At 44.5% G+C, this 25,632-nt stretch overlaps 1 protein-coding gene across 1 annotated transcript; it reads right to left on the bottom strand.

The window, feature by feature from the left end:
* Nucleotides 1–287: 287 nt before the first annotated feature.
* Nucleotides 288–25,007, bottom strand: LOC128701798 (microtubule-actin cross-linking factor 1, isoforms 6/7-like; the record flags this gene model as incomplete). Its single annotated transcript, XM_070081396.1, has 8 exons — nucleotides 288–1,143; nucleotides 2,797–2,877; nucleotides 11,195–11,386; nucleotides 12,781–12,884; nucleotides 19,687–19,764; nucleotides 20,808–20,999; nucleotides 23,593–23,668; nucleotides 24,990–25,007. Coding segments are annotated over 8 exons (1,478 nt in total), but the record flags the coding sequence as incomplete, so codon positions are not given.
* Between the last annotated feature and the right edge of the window lie 625 nt (nucleotides 25,008–25,632).

Below are 25,632 nucleotides of genomic sequence, written 5' to 3'. Positions count from 1 at the left end.
ATTCCTCAGACCAAGAGCCTCTTCACCACGCCAAGGAGCCCCCCTTGAAGAGGTGACAGGGCTCGTAGTGACAAACTAGGCCTCTCTGGTCTGCCATCCCCGCCCCAAGGGGGCTAATGGTAATGGAAGTCTTGCAAGCTACAGCTCTGGCACCTACCTTGCCCTAGAAGGGCTGGGCATGGTATCGATCCAACCTATTTTTAAACTACACAACGTTTCAGCTTCATGACTGCAGACTGTTGTAAATAGCACCTTCACCATAACAAGAGTAACAATTATATTTTAAGTTAGTCATTTCGCACTATTGTATTTTTAATAAAATTTCTTATAAATATAATTAAATAAAAAATTACTATACACTACTGCAAGTAACAAATATGCAAACTGTAAATAAAAACTACTACAATTATTTAACCTTAATTAAGTTAAATCCTCCAGATTCAAGGTAATCTGGACGCGAAACCATCATTTCAATATGATTATCGTCCTTTGGTGTGGATAAATTATGTACCACAGGTGTTAGTGTAGAGACAGTGGGCGAGACAGCCACTGTCTCTTCAGACAGTACCGTCAGGAAAGGAACAGGTATTTTGCTGTGTGGGGAAGTGCTCGTCACAGTAATGGCGTTAGGAACAGAAGTTCCTGGTTTCTGGTAGCTGTTGGGCGGAGATGAATGTTCCTTATGGTAAGGGTAGCTGGTCGAATTCCTTTCTGAAAGTGGTTCCAAATTACCTGGAAAGGTTGGGACGACAACGGGAGGTTGTACGAGAACAGACGGATGGGTAAGCACGTTAGGAAAGGGGTGTTCTCGGGTAGGTGAGGTCGAGACTTCAGGTGATAGTTCCTCAGCGTCAGGTGAGGTCGAGACGTCAGGCGAGGTCGAGACGTAAGGCGATTGTTCCTCAGCGTCAGGTGAGGTAGAGACGTCAGGTGATAGTTCCTCAGCGTCAGGTGAGGTAGAGACGTCAGGTGATAGTTCCTCAGCGTCAGGTGAGGTAGAGACATCAGGTGATAGTTCCTCAGCGTCAGGTGAGGTCGAGACGTTAGGTGATAGTTCCTCAGCGTAAGGCGAGGTCGAGACGTCAGGTGATAGTTCCTCAGCGTCAGGCGAGTCTCTAGCGACGTCATTATTTGACGAAAACTCTGCAGGAAAACGTAGTGGAGAGTTGTGAAGCCTGAAGGATGTAACTAATTAATGAAAACATAGGCATACTGGGACTCAGACGCACGCGCACACGTACATACGTACGCGCAGACATACATACACAGAGGTATGGGGAGGTATGATGAACCTCATGGAGCGGAAAGAGTGACAATAGCGGCCAGTGAAGAGGCGGGGCCAGGAGCTGTGACTCGACCCCTGCAGCCACAACTAGGCGATTGCACACAAATACAGACATGTTCACACACACACAAGTATACGGGAGCCTGGCAAACCTGAGAATAGCGTTCCGATACCTTAATAAGGAATCGTTCAAGATACTGTACACTGTGTATGTTAGGCCCATACTGGAGTATGCAGCACCAGTCTGGAACCCACACCTGGTCAAGCACGTCAAGAAGTTAGAGAAAGTACATAGGTTTGCAACAAGGCTTGTCCCAGAGCTCAAGGGAATGTCGTACGAGGAAAGGTTAAGGGAAATCGGACTGACGACACTGGAGGACAGAAGGGTCAGGGGAGACATGATAACGACATACAAGATACTGCGGGGAATAGACAAGGTGGATAGAGATAGGATGTTCCAGAGAGGGGACACAGGGACAAGGGGTCACAACTGGAAGCTGAAGACTCAGACGTGTCACAGGGACGTTAGGAAGTATTTCTTCAGTCACAGTCGTCAGGAAGTGGAATAACCTAGCAAGTGAAGTAGTGGAGGCAGGAACCATACATAGCTTTAAGAAGAGGTATGACAAAGCTCAGGAAGCAGAGAGGGAGAGGACCTAGTAGCGGTCAGTGAAGAGGCGGGGCCAGGAGCTGAGTCTCGACCCCTGCAACCACAATTAGGCGAGTACATTTAGGCGAGTACATTTAGGCGAGTACACACACACACACACACACACACACACACACACACACACACACACACACACACACACACACACACCTACCCGGTCCAGCACGTCAAGAAATTAGAGAAAGTGCAAAGGTTTGCAACAAGACTAGTCCCGGAGCCAAGGGGTACGTCCTACGAGGAAAGGTTAAGGGAAATCTGCCTGACGAAACTGGAGGACAGGAGACATAATAACGATATACAAAATTCTGAGAAGTTGAGATAGAAGTTGAAGACTCATCTGAGTCAAAGGGATGTTAGGAAGTATTTCTTCAGAGTTGTTAGGAAGTGAGGTAGTGGAGGCAGGATCCATACACAGCTTTAAGAAGAGGTATGATCAAGGTCATGGAGCAGAATGGACATTGCAGCAACCAGTGAAGAGGGGACAAGAGCTATGAATCGACCTCTGCAACCACAGTTAGGCGAATACACACACACACACACACACACACACACACACACACACACACTACAGCATTCCAAAACTATCAAAAAACCTCACAAGCATCAATAAAACATCATCATTAACCCTTAAACGGTCCAAACGTAGATCTACGTCTTTTCAACATTTGAAAGTACGTAAAAAAATTTTTTTACATTGAAAACATGTAAAAAACTGATATATTTTTTTTTGTCATATCTGAAAATGTAAAAAAAAGTGTAGATCTACTTTTGGACTACTACACAAGTGAATGTAGATCTGCTTGGAGAGTTTAAGGGTTAAAAAACTAGCAATTACACAAACCTTCCACATCTATTTCATCCATGAAGTTGGTAAATGTCAACTGGACAGGCTGGAGCAGCAGTCCATCCCTGTGGGCCGGCACTGTCAACATTAATTAAAATTTTTTTGAGTAGACGGAAGATATCACAAATACTGGCAGAAAGAATTAAATTTTTTTTGAGTAGACGGAAGATATCACAAATACTGGCAGAAAGAATTAAATTTTTTTTGAGTAGACGGAAGATATCACAAATACTGGCAGAAAGAATTAAATTTTTTTTGAGTAGACGGAAGATATCACAAATACTGGCAGAAAGAATTAAATTTTTTTTGAGTAGACGGAAGATATCACAAATACTGGCAGAAAGAATTAAATTTTTTTTGAGTAGACGGAAGATATCACAAATACTGGCAGAAAGAATTAAATTTTTTTTGAGTAGACGGAAGATATCACAAATACTGGCAGAAAGAATTAAATTTTTTTTGAGTAGACGGAAGATATCACAAATACTGGCAGAAAGAAATAATTGATTTTTACGGGATTTTCATTTTTGAAAAACAAGTGCTGAAAGGTTTTTTTTATTCAATATTTCGACGATTTAGTGTAGTTTTATGTATTCTGACAAACTTCAGTTTTTAGCTAAAATGTTTCAATAAATTATCTTGCTCTAAATATTTGAAATTTAGATATTACTCTTTTTAACAGGTTTCTATGGGGTTCTGTCCATTAACAGATGATTATTTTACCAATCATGTGTAGTTATACAGGTTTTGCAAGTTATAACAGACTTGTTCTCCAATGCTTCCCAAATGTACTTAAGGAAGCTCCTAAAACTGGTAATTTATATCATGGGGTACTAGGATGGCTGACAGTACTGTGCAATACGCAACTCGGCATTAAATTATAGTACAATATCATTGACCTCTTCGCTCTAGGGCCAGGAGGTTGGGCTGCGCAGTAGCTCCTGATACTCTTTTGCGCAACTTCCCGTTTTCAAGATGGCAGCCAGTTGTCGCAGGAGTAACACTGTTTACAGTCAAGGGAGCAATCTACCCGACGAATGCCTCTGTTCTGCTGCAGGCGATCATCAGGGACACGTTCTGCATTGGCAACGACGAGCTTTATGGCACTGCTCTGAACGGTACATCCAGGATTTTCATTAGGTTTTGCACGGTGGCAGCATACGAGAGGACGGTGACTCAGTATCAGGCGTCGTCTCACCGTGATCACTGAGATAAGAGGTGCAACTGCAGGATGCGTCCAAATATTACACCTGTGTGAGAATCAGGAATGCTCCTTTGAGGGTGACATGTGGACATTTGCGAGGCGTTTCGGCAATATGGCGAGGTGCATGCTGCGACGATGGGCCGATGGACGGAAGGAATCTATGCTACCCGAAGGTTCTTACACCCTGATGATCTTGAGGAGACCCATTCCCTCTTGTGTTGTTTTGGAGGATTTTCGAACACGGGTTTTTGTGACCTTTGCAGGACAACGTAGGACGTGTTTGTGTGGTGAGTTTGATCACATGGCAGCCGTGTGTGGTACGGCACGAGCCCAGCGGTCATCGGGCATGGCTGTGCCAGTGGTGTCGGCGCCTTTGGTGGCATCTTCGACTGCTCCTGTGGATATGGAAGGCAAGGGGAAATGGTTGGACACGGTGGATAGAGTGGAGGAGCATTGTGTGACGCTGCCGGTGGTGTCAAGCTCCCACAGGGGATGGGCCTGGGCCTGGGACTGAGCCGGGGCCTGTAGCAGTGGTGGAGGCAAGTGAACTACAGGAGGGTTTATCTCTGCCCCTGCAGATGATAACGTCCTTTCTGGATGCACCAGCAGAGGTGGTCTTCTCTGTAGGTACGGGAATTAAGATTGTGGAGGCTATGTGTGGACAGGATGCAGAGAAACCGGATAAGGGGACTGGCGAGCTGCAGTTGCAGCAGGTGGAGGCTCTGGTGCACAGGGATAAGTGTAGGGATTGAGGTATGGAGTGAATCTAGAAAGAGGGAAGGCGATACGTCGGATGACGAGGTACTCACTCCAGCCCAACATTCATGTGAGAAGACCTGGGTGGGGGTGGCCAGGAAAGGGCAGGAGAGTGCATAGGGAAGGGAGGAGGTCCAGGGGGAAGAAGTGTGCATGGGAGAAGGCAGGAGCTTCGAAGAGTGTTATAGACAGGTCAGAGACAGGAAAGCCCCCTTTGTTGTATCTTAGTGTTTAACTGTAAATATGAACGGCCTTAAGGGTGAAGTTAAACATGTTTGGGTGGAGGGTGTTTTGCGACGGTTTGACATTGGCGTGCGTTTCATTCAAGAACACAATTTCAAATATGGAAGAGAGTCGAGGTTGAAAGATTACAGAAAGTTTGCTGGTAGTTCAGGGAAAAAGGGTGGGGTGGTGCTGAGGGAGTCCAGCCCCTTTTGAGTGAGAGTGGGAAGAAGGGGGGGGAGAGGGTTTTTGAGGGTTGATGGGGTATGAGGGGAGGTCAGGGTGTGTTTTATGGGGATTTATATGCCAGCAGATAGTAACAATAGAGTAAAGGTGGATTTTGTACAGGTGGTTTTGCTTTTCCATTTGCAGGGTTACCCATGATTTCTATTCTGGGCAGTGACTGGAAATGTGCGATTAGGAATAAGGATGTGGAGCCGCGAGGGGCGGGGTGTGTGCTTTTGGCATTTAGGGCTATATTGTGGGGGTTTATGATGTGGTCAGGGGAGATGTGAAGGGGTTATGCTGCTAGATTAGATCACGTTTATTTAACTGGGGGGATTATGGTGGGACATGTGATGATGATAGACATTGGGTTTTCTGACCATTGTGCGATTATGGCAGAGATACATGATTATATACACCTGGAAAATCCTAGAGGGACTAGTACCGAACTTGCACACGAAAATCACTCACTACGAAAGCAAAAGACTTGGCAGACGATGCACCATCCCCCCAATGAAAAGCAGGGGTGTCACTAGCACGTTAAGAGACCATACAATAAGTGTCAGGGGCCCGAGACTGTTCAACTGCCTCCCAGCACACATAAGGGGGATTACCAACAGACCCCTGGCAGTCTTCAAGCTGGCACTGGACAAGCACCTAAAGTCAGTTCCTGATCAGCCGGGCTGTGGCTCGTACGTTGGTTTGCGTGCAGCCAGCAGCAACAGCCTGGTTGATCAGGCGCTGATCCACCAGGAGGCCTGGTCAGAGACCGGGCCGCGGGGGCGTTGACCCCCGAAACTCTCCAGGTAAACTCCAGGTATGCTGGTTATTGGAAAATGAATGAGATTACTTCAAGGGGAGGATGAGGGGCTAGCTTTCAGGGACTGGTGGGGGCCTCTCTGAGCTGCTCAAGGCCAAGTGGTGGTGGTTTTGGGATGGTGGGAGTAATGTGCTAAGCCAGGGATTAAAAAGTATCATCAGAAAAGAGGAAGGGAGGAGGAGAGGTGGAGGTTTGGTTTACAGAAATACCTTGAGGGGCAGCTGAATGATTGTTATGAAGGGGGTGGGCATGGTAGGTATGGGGACATTGAGGACCTGAGGGGTAGAACGAAGGAAATACAAAACGATCGCTACAATGAGGGGGGGGGGATAGAGGTGGTGTTGTGGGGAGACAGTTGGGTTGTGTATTGCGGAGGCTCGGGGAAAGATGGTAGAGGACTACGATCATGGGTTTAGAGATGTGTAAAAGGGTGGGGGGTTATAAGGAGGGGCAAGTTTTGAGTACCACTGATGGAATTAATAACTATGTGGATAATTGGTTTAGGGAAAAATTAATGCAGGACAAGGGTGGGGATAGGGAGGGGGAGATTATAGGGGAAGGGATTTTGGGTGCTTTAGGGGGAGTGGGTAGGACTAGGTGGTAGGATCAGTGAGCAGGAGGTGGGGAGGCAGTAACTAGCTAGAGTAGAGGAAAGGCACCAGGGATTGATGGGATCCCTAATGATTTCTATGTTGCAAATTGGGATTGTATGAAAGATTGTTTGGTGTCTTCGCTTAATTGTATGAAGAAAGGGGGAGTGATGGGGGGGAATGTGGGGCACGAGGGTGGTTGTTTTGGTTCCCAAAGGAGGGGGGAGAGGACCCTGGGTGTCTATAGGGCGATCTCTCTCTCGTGTGTTGTGTATTCTGATAAAATTTTTGGGAAGGTTTTAGGTAATCACATGAAGAGGGTGCTTGACTTAGTTATTAATTGCAGACAGTATGGGATACCAGGTCGAAGTATGCGTGAGGGGCATGGGAGGATTAGAGATTTTTTGGAGGGTAGGCAGGGGAGGGAAATCTTGGGGATCGACGGCTTTCGACACTGTTTTCGAAGACAAATGTCGTATTGGTGGAATTTAGGGGGGTTTTATTTGCTGGCTCTAATATCTGTTGTTTTAGGGTAGAATCCAATGTCCATGCCTCTGCTCCAGAAGTGTTTTCAGATGGTGATGGGTGAACATTAACAGGTGTAAGGAAATGCGTCCAATGTTTCTACCTTCGATGGGAATCGAACCCACGCCCTCCACGTGTGAAGCGAGAGCTCTATCCACCAGGCCACGGCGATTCCAGGCTGAGAAACTGTATCTTCAAACTCCTGATCTTCAACCTTTCTCCTCTGTATTGGATCATGTGTTTTCTCAACAGCTTGCACGTCTGTAGAGACGTCTTTGATTTATAATCAAAGTTCCTATCATCTATTCAATTGTTTCTCATATACAATACATTAGTTGTTGTAGTTACAATTTCAGTCTATAAAAAGTTAATTTTTCCAGTTACGTATTTCTCAATATAGTATTTTCCGGCATATGATAAATTAGACATGTGCAACTCTTGGGTATCTTTATTGAGGAAACGTTTCGCCACACAGTGGCTTCATCAGTCCATACGTAGGAGAAACTTGAAGAACAGGAGGAGAATGAGGTAATCAGTCCCTCAACCTTGAGTCGATGTGTTCAGTCCATCAATCTTGAATAGAATACGGCATATCAGCGGAGAAGCAGCTTATAAACCGTATGGCAGGAGAGGTGCAGCAGTCATAGGTGGTGTCACATTTGTTCAATGTGGAAGTAGGTCGTGCCCAAGAATTAGGCAAGCGAAGAATTCCTAAGTATTAAGATCCCAAGAAGTTGCAGTGTCTGACAGGTTTGTAGATGAATGGTTCAGAGAACCGACATGTTGATAAATTAGACACATGTGCAACTCTTGGGTATCTTTATTGAGGAAACGTTTCGCCACACAGTGCCGTATTCTACTCAAGATTGATTCACTGAACACATCGACTCAAGGTTGAGGGACTGATTACCTCATTCTCCTCCTGTTCTTCAAGTCTCTCCTACGTATGGACTGATGAAGCCACTGTGTGGCGAAACGTTTCCTCAATAAAGATACCCAAGAGTTGCACATGTGTCTAATTTATCAACATGTCGGTTCTCTGAACCATTCATCTACAAGGACACCTTGATTATCACACTAAGATACCACAGCCTATGCCAAGGACCCCACCTAACCTGAATAGGCATTGCAGTTCTAATTATAAATATTTATTTCTACAAGCACATGTACAATGTATACAGGCTTAGCTGTCATCACATTTTATGGAGAGTATTTTGGGAAGTTAGGTCAATTTTGACCCCAGGATGAGACCCTCCACACTTGTCGACTAATGCCCAGGTACCTATTTTACTGATAGGTGAACAGAAAGAGCAGTCATCTCCAGGATACATGTCGTAATCTTTCCACCAGTAATGGAAATCGGGCCATGGACCTCAGTGTGCGAGCTGGGTCCGCTAGCAATCTAGCTACGGGACCGAACAAGCTACAAGGCCGTCGATACTCTTCCTGGGGTGTAGTCGTGTCTTCAATGACAGCTGAAGAGAACTTCGCTCCTCCACCCTTCTGTCATCTGATGAATATGGATCCACTAATCTATGGCGAGGGAGCATGGACACAGGGGTCAACCTAGTCATGGATCCACTAATCTATGGCGAGGGAGCATGGTCACAGGGGGTCAACTTTGTCATGGATCCACTAATCTATGGAGAGGAATTATGGACACAGGGGTCACCCCAGAAACTAGAAACAACAGACATAGCCTCCCTCCATATAAGGGGCATTAAAGCAATTGCATATATCACTAACGTCCCATATAAAAAAAAATCATGGAAAGGGTTCTATGAAACAAGATCGCCACCCACTTAGATACCAATCAGTTACACAACCCAGGGCATTATGGGTTCAGAGCAGGTCGCTTCTACCAGTACCAACTACTGGACCACTATGACATGGTCTTGGATGCTCTGGAGGACAAAAAAAAAAATGCAGATATAGTACACAGACTTTGCAAAAGCCTTCGACAAGTGTGACCATGGTGTAATGGCGGACAAAATGCGTGACAAAAGAATAACAGGAAAAGTAGGTAGATGGATCTATAACTTCCTAACAAATAGAGTACAGTAACAGTAAAGTCATGGGCTGCTACTGTGACAACCGCTGTTCCACAAGGTTCAGTACTCGCTCCCACCCTGTTCCTCATTCGTATCTGACAGAGGTCAGCCACAGCACAGTGTCTCTTTGCAGATGACACCCAAATTTGCATGACTTCCATTGCAGACGCTGCAAGACTCCAAGCGGACATCAACCAAATCTTTAAATGGGCCGCAGAAAATATGAAGTTCAATGATGAGAAATTTCCATTACTCTGATATGGGAACTAGGAAATTAAAACTATCGGAATAAAAAAAAAAATTCCAACCACACAATAGAGGGAAAATCTAATGTGAAAGACCTGGGAGTGATAATGTCACAGGATCTCACTGTCAACGATCACAACAATGTTTAACATCTGCTAGAAAAATGACAGGATGGATAATGAGAACCTTCAAAACTAGGGATGCCAAGCCCAGGATGACACTCCAGGTCGCTTGTCCCATCTAAGCTGTGCTATTGTCTGCACCTTCAAATGTTCAAGGGCTGTTTAAAATATAGCATAAAACTACACTAATTTAACGTTATTTTTGTTTAAATAATGTCATGGCCCTCAAACCTGGTAGGCCTGTGGAGCTATCGGGTGTGAGCGGCCATGGTGGCCCCTCACCAGCAGCCCGGGGGCCTTCGCCAAACAGCCCTGAGCCAACTAATTGTAATATAGTCCGTCAGTGGCTATTCAATATTTACTTCCCGTTAAGGAAAGTATCCGATATCAATGAGATCCAAATATTTCCAACTCTCTTTCCTAAATAAATGCTCTGGAAAATGTACAAAAGGAGGATGACAAAGTTGATCCCATGTATCAGAAACCTTCCCTATGAGGATAGACTAAGATAAGATTTCGTTCGGATTTTTAACCCCGGAGGGTTAGCCACCCAGGATAACCCAAGAAAGTCAGTGCGTCATCGAGGACTGTCTAACTTATTTCCATTGTGGTCCTTAATCTTGTCCCCCAGGATGCGACCCACACCAGTCGACTAACACCCAGGTACCTATTTGCTGCTAGGTGAACAGGACAACAGGTGTAAGGAAATGTGTCGAAATGTTTCCACCCGCCGGGAATCCTGCACTCTCTAGAAAGACGTAGAATTAGGGGGGATATGATTGAGGTGTATAAATGGAAGACAGGAATAAATAAAGGGGATGTAAATAGTGTGCTGAAAATATCTAGCCTAGACAGGACTCGCAGCAATGGTTTTAAGTTGGAAAAATTCAGATTCAGGAAGGATATAGGAAAGTACTGGTTTGGTAATAGAGTTGTGGATGAGTGGAACAAACTCCCAAGTACCGTTATAGAGGCCAGAACGTTGTGTAGCTTCTTATAAAATCTAATTACCTTTCTTGGCGGGCGTGGATCTCGCCTCGTGAATGCAGTATTTCTACAGACCATAGCTGATATCAGTGACGTACTATATAGTGTGTCCCTGGTTATGCAGAACATTTCTGGAAACTTTGGTTAATTTTATACCCAGGATGCCACCCACACCAGTCCACTAACACCCAGGTATCTACTTGCTGCTAGGGGAACAGGGACAGCAGGTGTCTTGAGGAAACACGCCCACTGTTTCCATCCATACCGGGGATCGAATCACAAAGTGTAAGCAGAATGCACTACCAACCCAGCAACGGAACATTTATAATCAAGAAAGGAAACGGAAAGTAACTATAATGAACCATACCACGGGCGGAATTGAACCCGCGGTCACTCAAAACTCCAGACCGTCGCGTTAGCCACTGGACCAGCTAGCCACAATAAGATTCGTCCAACTAGGTATATTTGTACACCACAGGAAGGTTGTGGCTAGCTGGTCCAGCGGCTAACGCGACGGTTTGGAGTTTTGACTGACCGCGGGTTCAATCCCGCCAGTGGTATGGTTGGTTTGTAATCGTGTCATTGCAATTTCGTGAGTCATGTTAACTATAATGAAAATACCAAGGCTGGCGGAACAAGGTACTCACCTTCAACCACAAGAACAGTGACAGCTGAAGCTATCAGGAACAGAAAACCAGTTAGTATCAAGCACCAGCCCACTTGTCGGCGTCGATGCAATCTCCTGTTGTAGGCGTCGCGGGAGCTAACAGGAGTGTGAAATCTCCGTTGATCACTCCTCCACGGTGACCACGGCAGCTGTGACAGTGTTGGCCTTACCCCTGTCCAGGCAAGAAATTGAAACACCAGCTTTGACATGCGAGGTTAATTTGCACTCGTGACAAAATGAAAACGAACTTTCTAAACATTTCCCCACTCTTCCCATCTCCCCATAGTTTTCGTTCCCCCCCCAAAAATGCAAAGGGGGATGTCTCCCCAATCTGGCGATCCTGTCAAAGATAAAACTGTTAATTTGACAACACCGGGACTAAGGAAACCATTCTCATTTTCCACGGGAAACTAGCACTATGATATTCCCCACGAAGCCAGACATTAGCCACACTTTCATATCTGGTTAACGAATAATTATATATAAACTTCGGTTACCCTTGCCAAATCTATCCTTAAAAAAACAGACATTGAAAAAACCTAGCAATTCGAAGTTAACTGGAACACAAACTGGAAATCTTAATGGAATAACATTTATAAAGATTATGGCAGAAATCACAAAACTCATGGTATTGCTACAAGACCATTATTAAGCGAGCACCAAGAAAAGCAAATATTAGCAAATACTGAGAGAAATCCGTTAATTATGCCGAAATCTTGTACCCTTACTTGCCAATTCAGTATCCAGAGGCTAAATCTCTCCTCGTGGGTTAGTCAACACAGGCATTGGGCGAAACATGGAGGGAGCAAAACGACAGCAGCTTAACTATCCTCCAAATGCTGTTTATACTGTTGAGATGCTATACCTCTTAAACCTATCAAATCCCACCATATCTTATGATCCAACGTTAAGATTGGCAAAAACTATGATGATACCATAAAAGGGGAACGTACCTCTGGTGATAACAGCATGTACTGCTGGTCTCAGGTGAGGAACCTACCTCTGGTGGTGATAACATAGCATGTACTGCTGGTCTCAGGTGAGGAACGTACCTCTGGTGGTGGTAACATAGCATGTACTGCTGGTCTCAGGTGAGGAACGTACCTCTGGTGGTGATAACATGGCATGTACTGCTGGTCTCAGGTGAGGAACGTACCTCTGGTGGTGATAACATTGCATGTACTGCTGGTCTCAGGTGAGGAACCTACCTCTGGTGGTGATAACATTGCATGTACTGCTGGTCTCAGGTGAGGAACCTACCTCTGGTGGTGATAACATAGCATGTACTGCTGGTCTCAGGTGAGGAACCTACCTCTGGTGGTGATAACATAGCATGTACTGCTGGTCTCAGGTGAGGAACCTACCTCTGGTGGTGATAACATAGCATGTACTGCTGGTCTCAGGTGAGGAACCTACCTCTGGTGGTGATAACATTGCATGTACTGCTGGTCTCAGGTGAGGAACGTACCTCTGGTGATAACATAGCATGTACTGCTGGTCTCAGGTGAGGAACGTACCTCTGGTGATAACATAGCATGTACTGCTGGTCTCAGGTGAGGAACCTACCTCTAGTAGTAATAGCGTAGCGTGTAGTGCTGGTCTCCTCGGGTGGATAGTCTAGACTACCAAGTGCATCCTGGTAGCCCTGGCTGCTTCCTCCACCCCACGAACTGTGTATGGAGATTAGATATATTTTATTTACTCAACACTTAAAATACTATGGTGGGTATTGCATTTTAATCTTCAAACTACACAAAAAATTTCAAGAAACCTTTTCTGGGTATCTATTTGTAGACGTTTCGCCATCTAGTGTATATCATTACAAAATCAAGGTCATAACGGGAAGACTAGAATTATACACAAAAGACGAGGTGAAGAGCACCGAAGTCTTGAAGAATCTGAAGCACAGGCATGAAGATTGGTGCTTATATACTGGCATCAGGTGAGGGAGTTATAGCAGACAGTCACTGGTAGGCGGGATTCCCCACTGGAAGTGGGTTATGTCAAAGACGAACCATGAGACATCTCCACAACTTTCTTGCCTACTCATGAGGCTTGGTCTCAGACCTAGCCGGGGGCGCTGATCCCCTAAGCCCCCTCCAGGTAAACAAGGTATCCATGATACGAAAATAAAAATTACAACTTTTGTGATGTATCCTAGAGGACCTAGAGGCTTGGTGGGACTTAGGGACTCGGGGGTCGCATACAATGTCCTTCCTTCAGTGTCTACTGTCTAGCTCCCCAACTAGCTCAGAGACCCTGGATCAGGAACATTATAGTTCCTATATTTTTATTACAAAAAATTATGTCCGTAGAACTGACTTAAGTGGAATTATACAAGTATAAATTGGCAATAAAAATATTTAAGTGGACCCGACATTTAGGTAATTTATCTTGTCTACTTACTAATCATTCGTTATATCATATATGGAACACTTACCAATTTATTATATTGGTGGTATATCCTAACTCCTCCCACAGGAAGATTACATAGAAATTGGCTAATATTAAGTAACCTTACCTGTTGTGTGGTTTGTAACATACACGGAGAATAAACTAATTTAATGAAGAGGACGAGGCTGTAGACTATATGGAGTCTCATTCACCGCTTCTACTTTGTATTTTCTCTCATTCAATCACTAATAAAAAACGCTAAACCTATAAGGGTCATACAGCGCAGCGGGGCAGGGAAGAATGCAGGGGTAGAAGGGAGAGGTAGAAACGGCTGTGAGGAGTGCTAGAGGCAGCATCAAAGTTTGTACAGGCAATCAGTTGAAGTCAATAAGTCAACGAGTTAGTTATAGGGTCCATCAGCAAGAAGGGAAGGTAAAGTAAGGGCAGTAGAGCAATGACGACGATGGAGGTAAATTCTGTGTGCTCGTTGATAGTGGCAGTCCAACAGAATGTGGCTAACGGAAACTGGAACCTGACAATTCTCAGTGGAACAGGGTGCCTCTCCATGCGATACCCGTGAGTAAGACGAATGTGGCCGATGCGAAGACTCGATTGAGTAGTCTCCCAACTACGGCACTGATGACAAGATGGAGGTCAGAAACCTATACGTGGTTTAATAGAATCATTTATGTATCAAATCAGATCAACGTTGTTGCAAAAGATTGCAAAAACGGTTAGAAATTACAGCAAAGTAGTCTGGGAATGGAACACCTCTATTTCCTCACACCAGTTGTCCATGTTCACCCATCAGTAAAATAGGTACCTGGGTGTTAATGGACTGGTGTGGGTCGCATCCTGGGACAAAATTTGCCTAATTTGCCAGCAAGGGCAGAAATGCTTGTAGAAATTAACCTTCCATTATACACAGTACTTTTCTGGGCTTTTATTAATTTCTTTCTAATATTCCCGTCCCAGTTTAGTAGACCTGGTAGGAAACTGGTGTTCAGAAATGATGTCCAGAGCATTTAACAGCGTACATTCAAGCTTTGACATCAGACACTAAAAATCACTAGCGTTCCAAAATAACGCAGATCTCTTCTCCCCTCCTCACCCCTTTCCCTACCTCCTCACTTTTCCTCCCCTCACTTCTCCCCCACTAAAGACCATTCCTAATTAAATTAGCAGGTTTCTCCGTGATGTCCCTCAATATCACCTCCGTAATGGCTGGGCGAAACAATCCTTCAGAAACGTCAACCATGTAATCACGAAACGTACAATGCTTTTACCGTCTTCCAAGCGCTATTTGCTTGCAACCTTCTTTAAGGTCACACTATGCATTTACAATTATGTTTGTACCCCATTAACATCCATTGAACTATGGGATCCCCGGTAAGTGCATAAACATCGTGGTCAAATCTGGCAGTGAGCGTCGTCTGCAAGTGTATTAGTTCATATTTCGCGGCATGCTGGTGCTGCCACGCCTTGCCACTGCCCAGACTCTGGACAGATACTGCTCTCTCTCGTGGGCAACACAGGTGTAACCCACCACTACTTAACAATAAAGTAAGAAGCCTCCGATCATTAACACCGCTGCGGCTGAGCTACTGTGACGTAAACAGGGCACAGAACACAACATACGGACATCTTCCTCTGGAACGGTGAAGAAGACATCGTAGGAGTCGCTGCAGGTTTCACTCAACCTGGGGCACGACATACTGGTGCCCTCGAGTGAGGCGTCGACAAAACTCGGCAACTGGGCAGGACTTCTGGCAAGCGACTCAGGAGGACACTTCTCGACTGCTACTGTCACTGGGCTGTCACTGCCGGCGAGCGTGGAGCGAGTTGTGGAGCGAGTCGTGGCAGAGACGACTGGGCGAAACATCTGGGAGTCGTAACATCATACACCAGACTGCAGTGAGCGAGCTAGCAGTCAAAGTGACATCATCTTTGTGCAGGCTGCTCACTGAAGCTTGTGACACGAGGCTGACACAACACCTGCCGACAGGGCTGGCTGCGGCTTGACGAGTATCATCTCTCGACAGCTGGAGTTATAGCAGAGGTTAGCCTAAGCGTCCCCAGACTTGTTTCTCTACATATAACTGCACTCTGACGGTCTGGAGGTGAAGTGAAACAAATCTCGATGGGAATCGTAGCAGGTACGATTCTGCAGAACATCACGAGCGACGAGCATAAAAGCTTTCTGTACAAGGGGGCTCATACGCTCAGGGCTGAGAAATCAGCTGTCAAACACTGGTCACAAGGGTGACTAACACAGTGGTGCTACTCAGGTCTGGCTGGGCCAGACCTCACTGGACACACGGAACTTACAAACACACCGCTGTACATACGGTACAACATGGCTTAAACAGCAAATGATGCTTTTCTGCGCATAAAACTGACACTAAGACATATACTAAAATGTGAGAACACTGACTAAGAGGAATTAATTAACACACGACATATATCTTCTCTCAATCTTCTCGACAATAATGAAATAATTACTAGACACTCGATGGTGACATCATGTGATGTCAGGCGTGATGTCGCGAGGTGACGTCAGCAGCACTGTGACGTCAGCAGACATCTCGAGGTGACGTCAGCAGACATCTCGAGGTGACGTCAGGCAGACATCGTGAGGTGACGTCAGCAGACATCGTGAGGTCAGCAGACATCTCGAGGTGCAGACATCGTGAGGTGACGTCAGCAGACATCTCGAGGTGACGTCAGGGAGACATCGTGAGGTGACATCAGCAGACATCGTGAGGTGACGTCAATGTGATGCGGGCAGCAGACCACAGCATGTGGCCTGGGACATCTGGTAACGTCACGTGGCTTTGTAGGTCTACGTGACATCGGCCACACCCACGTGGGCCTGTCGATCCACGTGGCTTTCGTGATCTACGTGGCATGCTGTAATCCACGTAGCTTCGAGTGGCCTCGGGCACTCGGATACACAGCTCTGGCAATGAATTCACATGGAAAACAGCAGAAAACACAGCAGAGGGAGTGGGCAGTGGTGAGTGGTGTATGGTAGGCTGGTGGCGAGGAGCGTGCGTGAGTGTATGGCAGGGCGGGCATCTGGCCATTCCTCCTCCTCCTCCACCCACAAACACAGGGGAGCTCACACTGGACGCAGAAATCACCACAAAACTCACCTCTGGCTTGCTGAAACAGCTGTGCTGAGCTGAACAACAACAGCAACATACAAGTGACGCTGAACACGTGACTTGAGAAACAGCGTGGGACACTGTAGCGTGGAGTCACTGGGACGCCACTCACAATTCTCGGAGAATTTCGGCAAATTTCGGCTGGATCCTGCTTGTACCTGTGTCTGGATGCTCAAACGTGCAGACACAACATCCGGATAACTCGTTGAGAGACGGATGCTTCATGTGTAGGGTGATGAAGTGAAGATGACTTCATAACTCTCTTCCTCCTTCGCGGGGCAAACACAACTGCTGTGGAGCACCGCTGTCACCATTTATAATGGGGGTTGTTTGGTAGGCTGTAGAGCGGTGGTTAATGATATACTTCTTCGGAGGCTTCTTACTTTATTGATAAGTCGTGGTGGGTTACACAGGCTTGTGTGTTTGTGCCCATGGCCCGGGCAGGGCCATGCCACGAGAGAGAGCTGGGAGTACTTGTGTCTTGATGCCAGGCCGCTGTGTGAGTGAGAGCGAGGCAAGTCTGGGCATACTGAAGTGGCAAGGCCTATAGATGGCAGCACCTGAGTGGCGCGAAATATGAACTAAGCTGGCAGACAGCATGGGCTGTCTGTGCAGACAGTACAGGCTGTCTACATAGACAGCAGGTATAAGGAAACACCCAGGTGTCTACTTACTGCTAGGTGTACAGTGACAGTAGGTGTAAGTTACCCAGGCACCTACTTACTGCTAGGTGAATAGTGACAGCAGGTGTAAGGAAACACCCAGGTACCTACTAACTGCTAGGTGGACAGAGACAGCAGGAGTAAGGAAACACCCAGGTGTCTACTTACTGCTAGGTGAAGAGTGACAGGTGGTTTAAGTTACCCAGGCACCTACTAACTGCTAGGTGGACAGTGACAGCAGGAATAAGGAAACACCCAGGTACCTACTAACTGCTAGGTGAACAGTGACAGTAGGTGTAAGGTAACACCCAGATACCTACTTACTGCTACGTGTACAATGACAGCAGGTGTAAGTTACCAAAGTATCTACTTACTGCTAGGTGAACAGTGACAGTAGGTTTAAGATAACACCCAGGTACCTACTAACTGCAGTGACAGCAATTATTAAATAACACGTCCAATGTTTCCACCAGTACCGGTGATCAAACCACGAACATTGCGCGAGGCGAGTGCGCTACCAACTGAGCTACGGGACACACGATCTTTGCTCCATTTTTCAGTCATTTCGACTCGTGAACACGAGCCTAAATTATTTAATTTTTTACCAATGTTTTCTAACAAATACTTTCCGAAAATTCGGCAAAACGACCTAAATTAAAATTTTAGGCATAATTTTGAAAAGTCCAGAATTAAAAATTATATGAAGCTGAATAAAAAAAATTGTTTTTAATTTACTAAAAAAATTTCATAACGATCAACACAGTGCATCACCTAACACCAGCTGTTCCTGTCCACCTAGCATTAAGTAGGTACCTGGGTGTTGGTCGACTGGTGAGTGTGGCATCCCTGAAGGGGGTATACCTCAGATAGGCTAAGCTTTGAAATGAGTTGAGGCAAGATAACAGCTCTTAGCTGGTAAAACTAACTATAATTAGTTTTACAGGGGTCATACCAATACTAATTATTAGTTTTACCAATACTAATTAATAAAGGGTCATACCAATACTAATTATAATTAGTTTTACAGGGTCATACCAATACTAATTATAATTAGTTTTACAGGGTCATACCAATACTAATTATAATTAGCAGGGGTTTACTAATTATTAGGGTCATACCAATACTAATAATTAGTTTTACAAGGGTCATACCAATACTAATTATTAGTTATACCAATACTAATAATAATTAGTTTTACAGGGTCATACCAATACTAATTATAATTAGTTTTACAGGGTCATACCAATACTAATTATAATTAGCTTTACAAGGGTCATACCAATACTAATAATAATTAGTTTTACAGGGTCATACCAATACTAATTATTAGTTTTACAGGGATCATACCAATACTAATTATAATTAGCTTTACAAGGGTCATACCAATACTAATTATAATTACAATTTGCACTAATTAGTACAACACAAAAATCCATACCCAAGGGAATAATCGTGATTTGGATTTGTTGCAATTACTTGTATAATATTTAAAATTAATTCATACCTTACAAACAATATTCTATACACGTTTTAACAGCAAGGTCACAGTAAACAGTTTATATCAATAAATGCAAAATAATAGCAGTGAATTATAAATTCAAAACGTTTTCGTGATCTAGTGCCAGGAACCGAGCTTGGAATTTCACTTTTTTTCACTGTTGCTACCCGTGTTATGTTTTCTATTGAATCAAATAAATTCTGATACCTGAATGAACACAGTTGACGCTCTAGTTCAAGTGTTCAGCAGAATAATTTTCAGGTTCATATTGGAAAGGTTCACATGAACCTCGACAGCTACTGTACTGTGGAAATTACGTGACCATGACAAAAAATATTTTGAAAAATCTGTTATAGCTCTTCAGAGCTTCTTAAATTCAGGAACATGCAAATTTTAATTACGATCCTTTACTCTCAAATTGCTTTGTGTAAGGGTACAGATAGCACTTGGCAAGGGTCCTTGCTAGGCCACTTGATATGGTGTGTAAATATTGCAGAAGGGTCCTTGCTAGACCACTTGACATGGTGTGTAAATATTGCAGAAGGGTTCTTGCTAGACCACTTGACATGGTGTGTAAATATTGCAGAAGGGTTCTTGCTAGACCACTTGACATGGTGTGTAAATATTGCAGAAGGGTTCTTGCTAGACCACTTGATGTGTGTAAATATTGCACAAGGGTTCTAGCTAGACCACTTGACAGGTATCTAGGTTATATTACTTGGTATTCTAGATGAACATGACCTTGACTAACCTGGCCTCGGAGTCCCGCCCAGACATTTCTTCAAAATTTAAGGCCAGTGGTCTGCCATATGGAGTAGTCTCAGAACACCTGAAAAGAGTTGAAACGTTTTGATTCTAGATTAGGTAAATCCAGCTCTTCATATTATTCATACCTGGTTCATCCCAATGGATGTATGTATGATACATCCCAATGGATGCATGTATGATAATCTATGTAACTATGTGTATACCTAAATAAACTTATTTAACAATGACATGAGATCGTAACACGAGTCCGGGCTGGAATACGAACCCATGGCAATCGAATCCTAAATCTCATAGGCCAGTTCGTTAACCAATCGGCAAGCAGGTTCTGTCATATCACTATGTATATCACTAGAGCCAATTTGTCAAATGGCTGACGCACTGGCCTGAGAGGATTAGGACAATCCTCCACCCGTTCCACAATTTAAAACTTTTAACTATTAATTATACGGTTTTATGGGTTTATTATAATCAAAACTAAGCACTAAGCCCACCAGGGCTTAAGAGACTAAAGCAAGAATAACTATGTAAGTTCATTAACTGATACTAGGATAGATTTGCTAAACAAACAACTTTGGCGCTACCAGTCGCTCGCTACCCTGGATAACTAAACAAATAACCTGCACATCGGAGAGAAAAGCTTATGACATCTCGGTCCGACTTGGAACCATTTAAAAGTCCCACTGTGGCTTGTATAGTAGTACCTTGGTACTCGAACTTAATTCATTACAGAAAGCTGTACAAGTGCCGATCTGTTCGACTACCGAACGAATTTTTTCCAAAAACTTAGTTTTTCATTGGCTCTTATCACTAATCTTCTTAGGCCCCATGGTGATTTATTTATACAAAAAAAAAAAAAACAGAAATGGAAAAAAAAAGGAATAGTTTACAAGGAAGTTCTGGCAGGTTGTGTTTCTTTGGTCGAGTACCGAGCAAACAGTCGACTACCAAGCTATTTTTTTTACTAAAGCATTCAAATAACGAATTGTTCGAGTAGGGAGCAGTTTGAGTACCGAGGTTCCATTGTAAATGGTCCAAGTCGGATCAAAACGTCGTCATTGTTGGAGTCACAGTATTGTGGCATTTTCTTCTTCCTGGATAACTTACTTCCTATCGTTCTTGCTAGAGTTTCTTTCAGATGGAGTAACCCAAACTTCCCGTTGACTCTTGCCGCCCTCAGTCACCAACGTGTGTGTTAGAAAAGGATCTTTGACGTCTGTAGTTAATAGATTGAGGGGCGTGGCATTAAGGATATCACATCCGTCCTTCAAGCCTCGAGGTGGAAGCGCCGAACTCAGCCTGGATAAAGAACTTATGTTAGCTGGTAAAAATAAAGAAAGTTGGTACAAATTAAATACAGAAATGTTATTCCCTCTCCTTATTACATTGATATTTCAAAGTGTGATGTAAATGGTTAGGAAAACCTAGTTAAAGAATGAGACTTTTGCAACGATGATGAGAATGAGGTAATCAGTCCCTCAACCTGGAGTCGATGTGTCCAGTCCAGTCTCAAGATTGACGGACTGATCAGACTCCAGGCTGAGGGACTGATTACCTCAAACTCCTTTTTTTATCACCATTGTTCTTTGTATTGGACTGATGAAGCCAGTGGTTGGCTAAACGTGCTACATTTGGGAATCTTGGAGGTAACAAGTGTCTCAGGCTTCAAAATCATATTCCAGGACTGATTTCCAGGACTCATTACGCTAATGCTTCTACTTGTACCGGGGATCGAACCCCGGTCTCTCATTGCCAAACTATAATAGCTACCAACTGAGCCACTTTGTGCATATTTAATTCTAAAAACCAAAGCCTTTCCTCTAATCAGAAAATGTCTTTTATAGTCTACCGTATTTTCTGGAATACATGGCGCGCCTTCCCCCCTTCCCACCTTGCGTCTTATATGCTCAAGGTCAGGATCAAGAGAAAGCTTTGTGGTATTACTAACACAGAATAATCAAAATATCTATCATGTATTGACAAGGGTGTTAGATTTACGAGGGAAGCGCTAGACCCTTGGGAGTCACACAGTGCCAGGGAAACTGAAAGCAGATTATATCCAAGGTAAGAGGGTAATTTTTAGTTCTATCGATTAAGAGGACTTCTCAGATATTAAGATGCCTTCTCTCAAGTGAATGATCCTAAACTGTAGTAGAGGCAGCCATGCTGTAGAGGCAGCCATGCTGTAGAGGCAACCATGCTGTAGAGGCAACCATGCTGTAGAGGCAACCATGCTGTAGAGGCAACCATGCTGTAGAGGCAACCATGCTGTAGAGGCAACCATGCTGTAGAGGCAACCATGCTGTAGAGGCAGCCATGCTGTAGAGGCAGCCATGCTGTAGAGGCAACTGTAGAGGCATGCTGTAGAGGCAACCATGCTGTAGAGGCAACCATGCTGTAGAGGCAGCCATGCTGTAGAGGCAACCATGCTGTAGAGGCATGCTGTAGAGGCAGCCATGCTGTATAGAGCAATGCTGTAGAGGCATGCCAACCATGTAGAGGCAACCATGCTGTAGTAGAGGCAACCATGCTGTAGTAGAGGCAACCATGCTGTAGTAGAGGCAACCATGCTGTAGTAGAGGCAACCATGCTGTAGTAGAGGCAACCATGCTGTAGTAGAGGCAACCATGCTGTAGTAGAGAGGCAACCATGCTGTAGTAGAGAGGCAACCATGCTGTAGTAGAGAGGCAACCATGCTGTAGTAGAGAGGCAACCATGCTGTTGTAGAGAGGCAACCATGCTGTTGTAGAGAGGCAACCATGCTGTTGTAGAGAGGCAACCATGCTGTGGTAGAGAGGCAACCATGCTGTGGTAGAGTAGAGAGGCAACCATGCTGTGGTAGAGAGGCAACCATGCTGTGGTAGAGAGGCAACCATGCTGTGGTAGAGAGGCAACCATGCTGTGGTAGAGGGGCAACCATGCTGTAGTAGAGAGGCAACCATGCTGTAGTAGAGAGGCAACCATGCTGTAGTAGAGAGGCAACCATGCTGTAGTAGAGAGGCAACCATGCTGTAGTAGAGGCAACCATGCTGTAGTAGAGAGGCAACCATGCTGTAGTAGAGGCAACCATGCTGTAGTAGAGAGGCAACCATGCTGTAGTAGAGTCAACCATGCTGTAGTAGAGTCAACCATGCTGTAGTAGAGAGGCAACCATGCTGTAGTAGAGGCAACCATGCTGTAGTAGAGAGGCAACCATGCTGTAGTAGAGGCAACCATGCTGTAGTAGAGTCAACCATGCTGTAGTAGAGGCAACCATGCTGTAGTAGAGGCAACCATGCTGTAGTAGAGAGGCAACCATGCTGTAGTAGAGGCAACCATGCTGTAGTAGAGAGGCAACCATGCTGTAGTAGAGGCAACCATGCTGTAGTAGAGGCAACCAAGCTGTAGAACAGAGGCAACTAAGCTGTAGAACAGAGGCAACCAAGCTGTAGAACAGAGGCAACCAAGCTGTAGAACAGAGGCAACCAAGCTGTAGAACAGAGGCAACCAAGCTGTAGAACAGAGGCAACCAAGCTGTAGAACAGAGGCAACCAAGCTGTAGAACAGAGGCAACCAAGCTGTAGAACAGAGGCAACCAAGCTGTAGAACAGAGGCAACCAAGCTGTAGAACAGAGGCAACTAAGCTGTAGAACAGAGGCAACTAAGCTGTAGAACAGAGGCAGCTAAGCTGTAGAACAGGCAACCAAGCTGTAGAACAGAGGCAACCAAGCTGTAGAACAGAGGCAACTAAGCCGTAGAACAGAGGCAACTAAGCCGTAGAACAGAGGCAACTAAGCTGTAGAACAGAGGCAACTAAGCCGTCTATCTCATGATAAAGTCCCGCTCGGCTTACAGTGAATTATACATGGGTTATTTCTCTAAAAAAAAAAAAAAAACTTGTTTAGCAACACACCTGTGATCAGTGTCCTCTGGTGTCACTGTCTTGCGTTTCCCAAGGAATAACTTCTGCTGACCCGCACACTCGTTATCTGCGGAGATGATCTCAGTGACCAGCGGTCATAAATCCTAGTTCACTAATGCTATACACTACTCATAACAGAATTTATAATTCTCCTACATTTTCATTCATATTCATAAATATTTGCTGTCCCAAAAATAAATTCGCTGTTATAACTAACAATTATAATTAAGTTAGGCCGTCACCACTGCAATGTTTGTCACTAAGATGCATACAAGGGAAGCAGTGTACAGTAAACAGATTCTCAAATTATAGATTAGTACAGTAGAATCTCCGTATCCACTGATTCAGTATCCGCAGTTTCAGTTATCCACGGTTGACTGTAGCCTAAAAATACCTATTAATTTTATACAATAACAGCCCCAAAGTGCAAAATTAGAGAAGCTGTTAGTTCTTAAAAGACTAAACACAAGTTGTGAAGTGAAGAAATGATAATTCTCTACTTACAGAGCATAATTTATCAATTAAACCTTTTAACAGGTATGTATAGGACTTGTATAGGGTTTGCTACTATCCACGGTTTCGGTATCCGTGGCAGAACCTTGGAACGTAACCCCCGCGGATACGGGGTCCTACTGTATTAAGAAATTTTAGCAAGGCTCTAAGTATTAAGATAAGATTTCGTTCGGATTTTTAACCCCGGAGGGTTAGCCACCCAGGATAACCCAAGAAAGTCAGTGCGTCATCGAGGACTGTCTAACTTATTTCCATTGGGGTCCTTAATCTTGTCCCCCAGGATGCCACCCACACCAGTCGACTAACACCCAGGTACCTATTTGCTGCTAGGTGAACAGGACAACAGGTGTAAGGAAACGTGTCGAATGTTTCCACCCGCCGGGAATCGAACCCGGGCCCTCCGTGTGTGAAGCGGGAGCTTTAGCCACCAGACCACCGGGCCACACTATTGTATTGCTACAAACTAATAATCGCTCAAGAAAAACTAGGATAGAATGTTTGGCTTGAGGGATGTAATCTTCAGGTGATCCCAGTTTTCTGGGATTACATATGATAATTATGTTATATAACACATTTACTTGTCGGTGTGAAAAACTGAAAAGTTGATAAATGAGAAATTTGAAATATTTGGATATCTTTATTCTGGAAATGTTTCACCACACACTGGCTTCAGTCCAATGCAGAGAAGTTGAAAGTTGATTTTGGTGTAATCAGTCCCTCAACCTGGAGTCGATGAACTAACATCGACTCCCGGCTGAGTGATTACCTCAGACTACTACTACACCTTTCTCTGGATTGGACTGAAGCCACTGCGTGGTGAAATGTTCCCAGAACAGATACCCAAATATTGTACAATGTCTCGTGTATCAACTTACCGTTGTAATCATTTTCACCTGTAATAAATTAAGTCACAAAATTTTGATGAAATCAATCTTTCCGCGGTTAAGTGGAGAAAATATCCTCACACTTGAAGGACTGAACAATCGTTGTCTGGATTTTGTGCTGGATTTTGGTGTACCGCTTAAAACAGATACTATGGCGACCCAGCATCAGAAACAATAGTTCAGAAGGTACAATGCTTGTATCCTACTATACTTTGAGTTATATCCACAAAGAACATGTGTGCATATCTTTAGACTATAAAAAACATGGAATATTTACATTCACCCTGACTCAAGAAATCGTAATGACACGATTGCAAACAAACCATACCCTGGCTGGGATTGAACCCGCGGTCAGAGTCTCAAAACTCCAGCCCTTCCTATGGTGTAGAAATATACCTAGTTGGACGAATCTTATTGTGGCTAGCTGGTCTAGTGGCTAACGCGACGGGCTGGAGTTTTGAGAGACTCTGACCTTAGTTTAATATGTTTATTATGCACCCCATACCCATCCTGTGGGCGGTAGTCAAAAGATTACAGAGGTACATAATTGGTCCAGGGACTGGACTCCAAAGTTTTGATAGCTGAGCAAGTTAGAGGTAATGAACTCTCAATTTACGAAGGTAATGAACTCACA

This window comes from Cherax quadricarinatus, unplaced genomic scaffold, assembly GCF_038502225.1.
Source record: "Cherax quadricarinatus isolate ZL_2023a unplaced genomic scaffold, ASM3850222v1 Contig2561, whole genome shotgun sequence".
NCBI lineage: Eukaryota > Metazoa > Arthropoda > Malacostraca > Decapoda > Parastacidae > Cherax > Cherax quadricarinatus.
The sequence above is the reverse complement of the archived record's forward strand: the minus strand, read 5'-3'. Positions and strand labels throughout refer to the sequence as shown.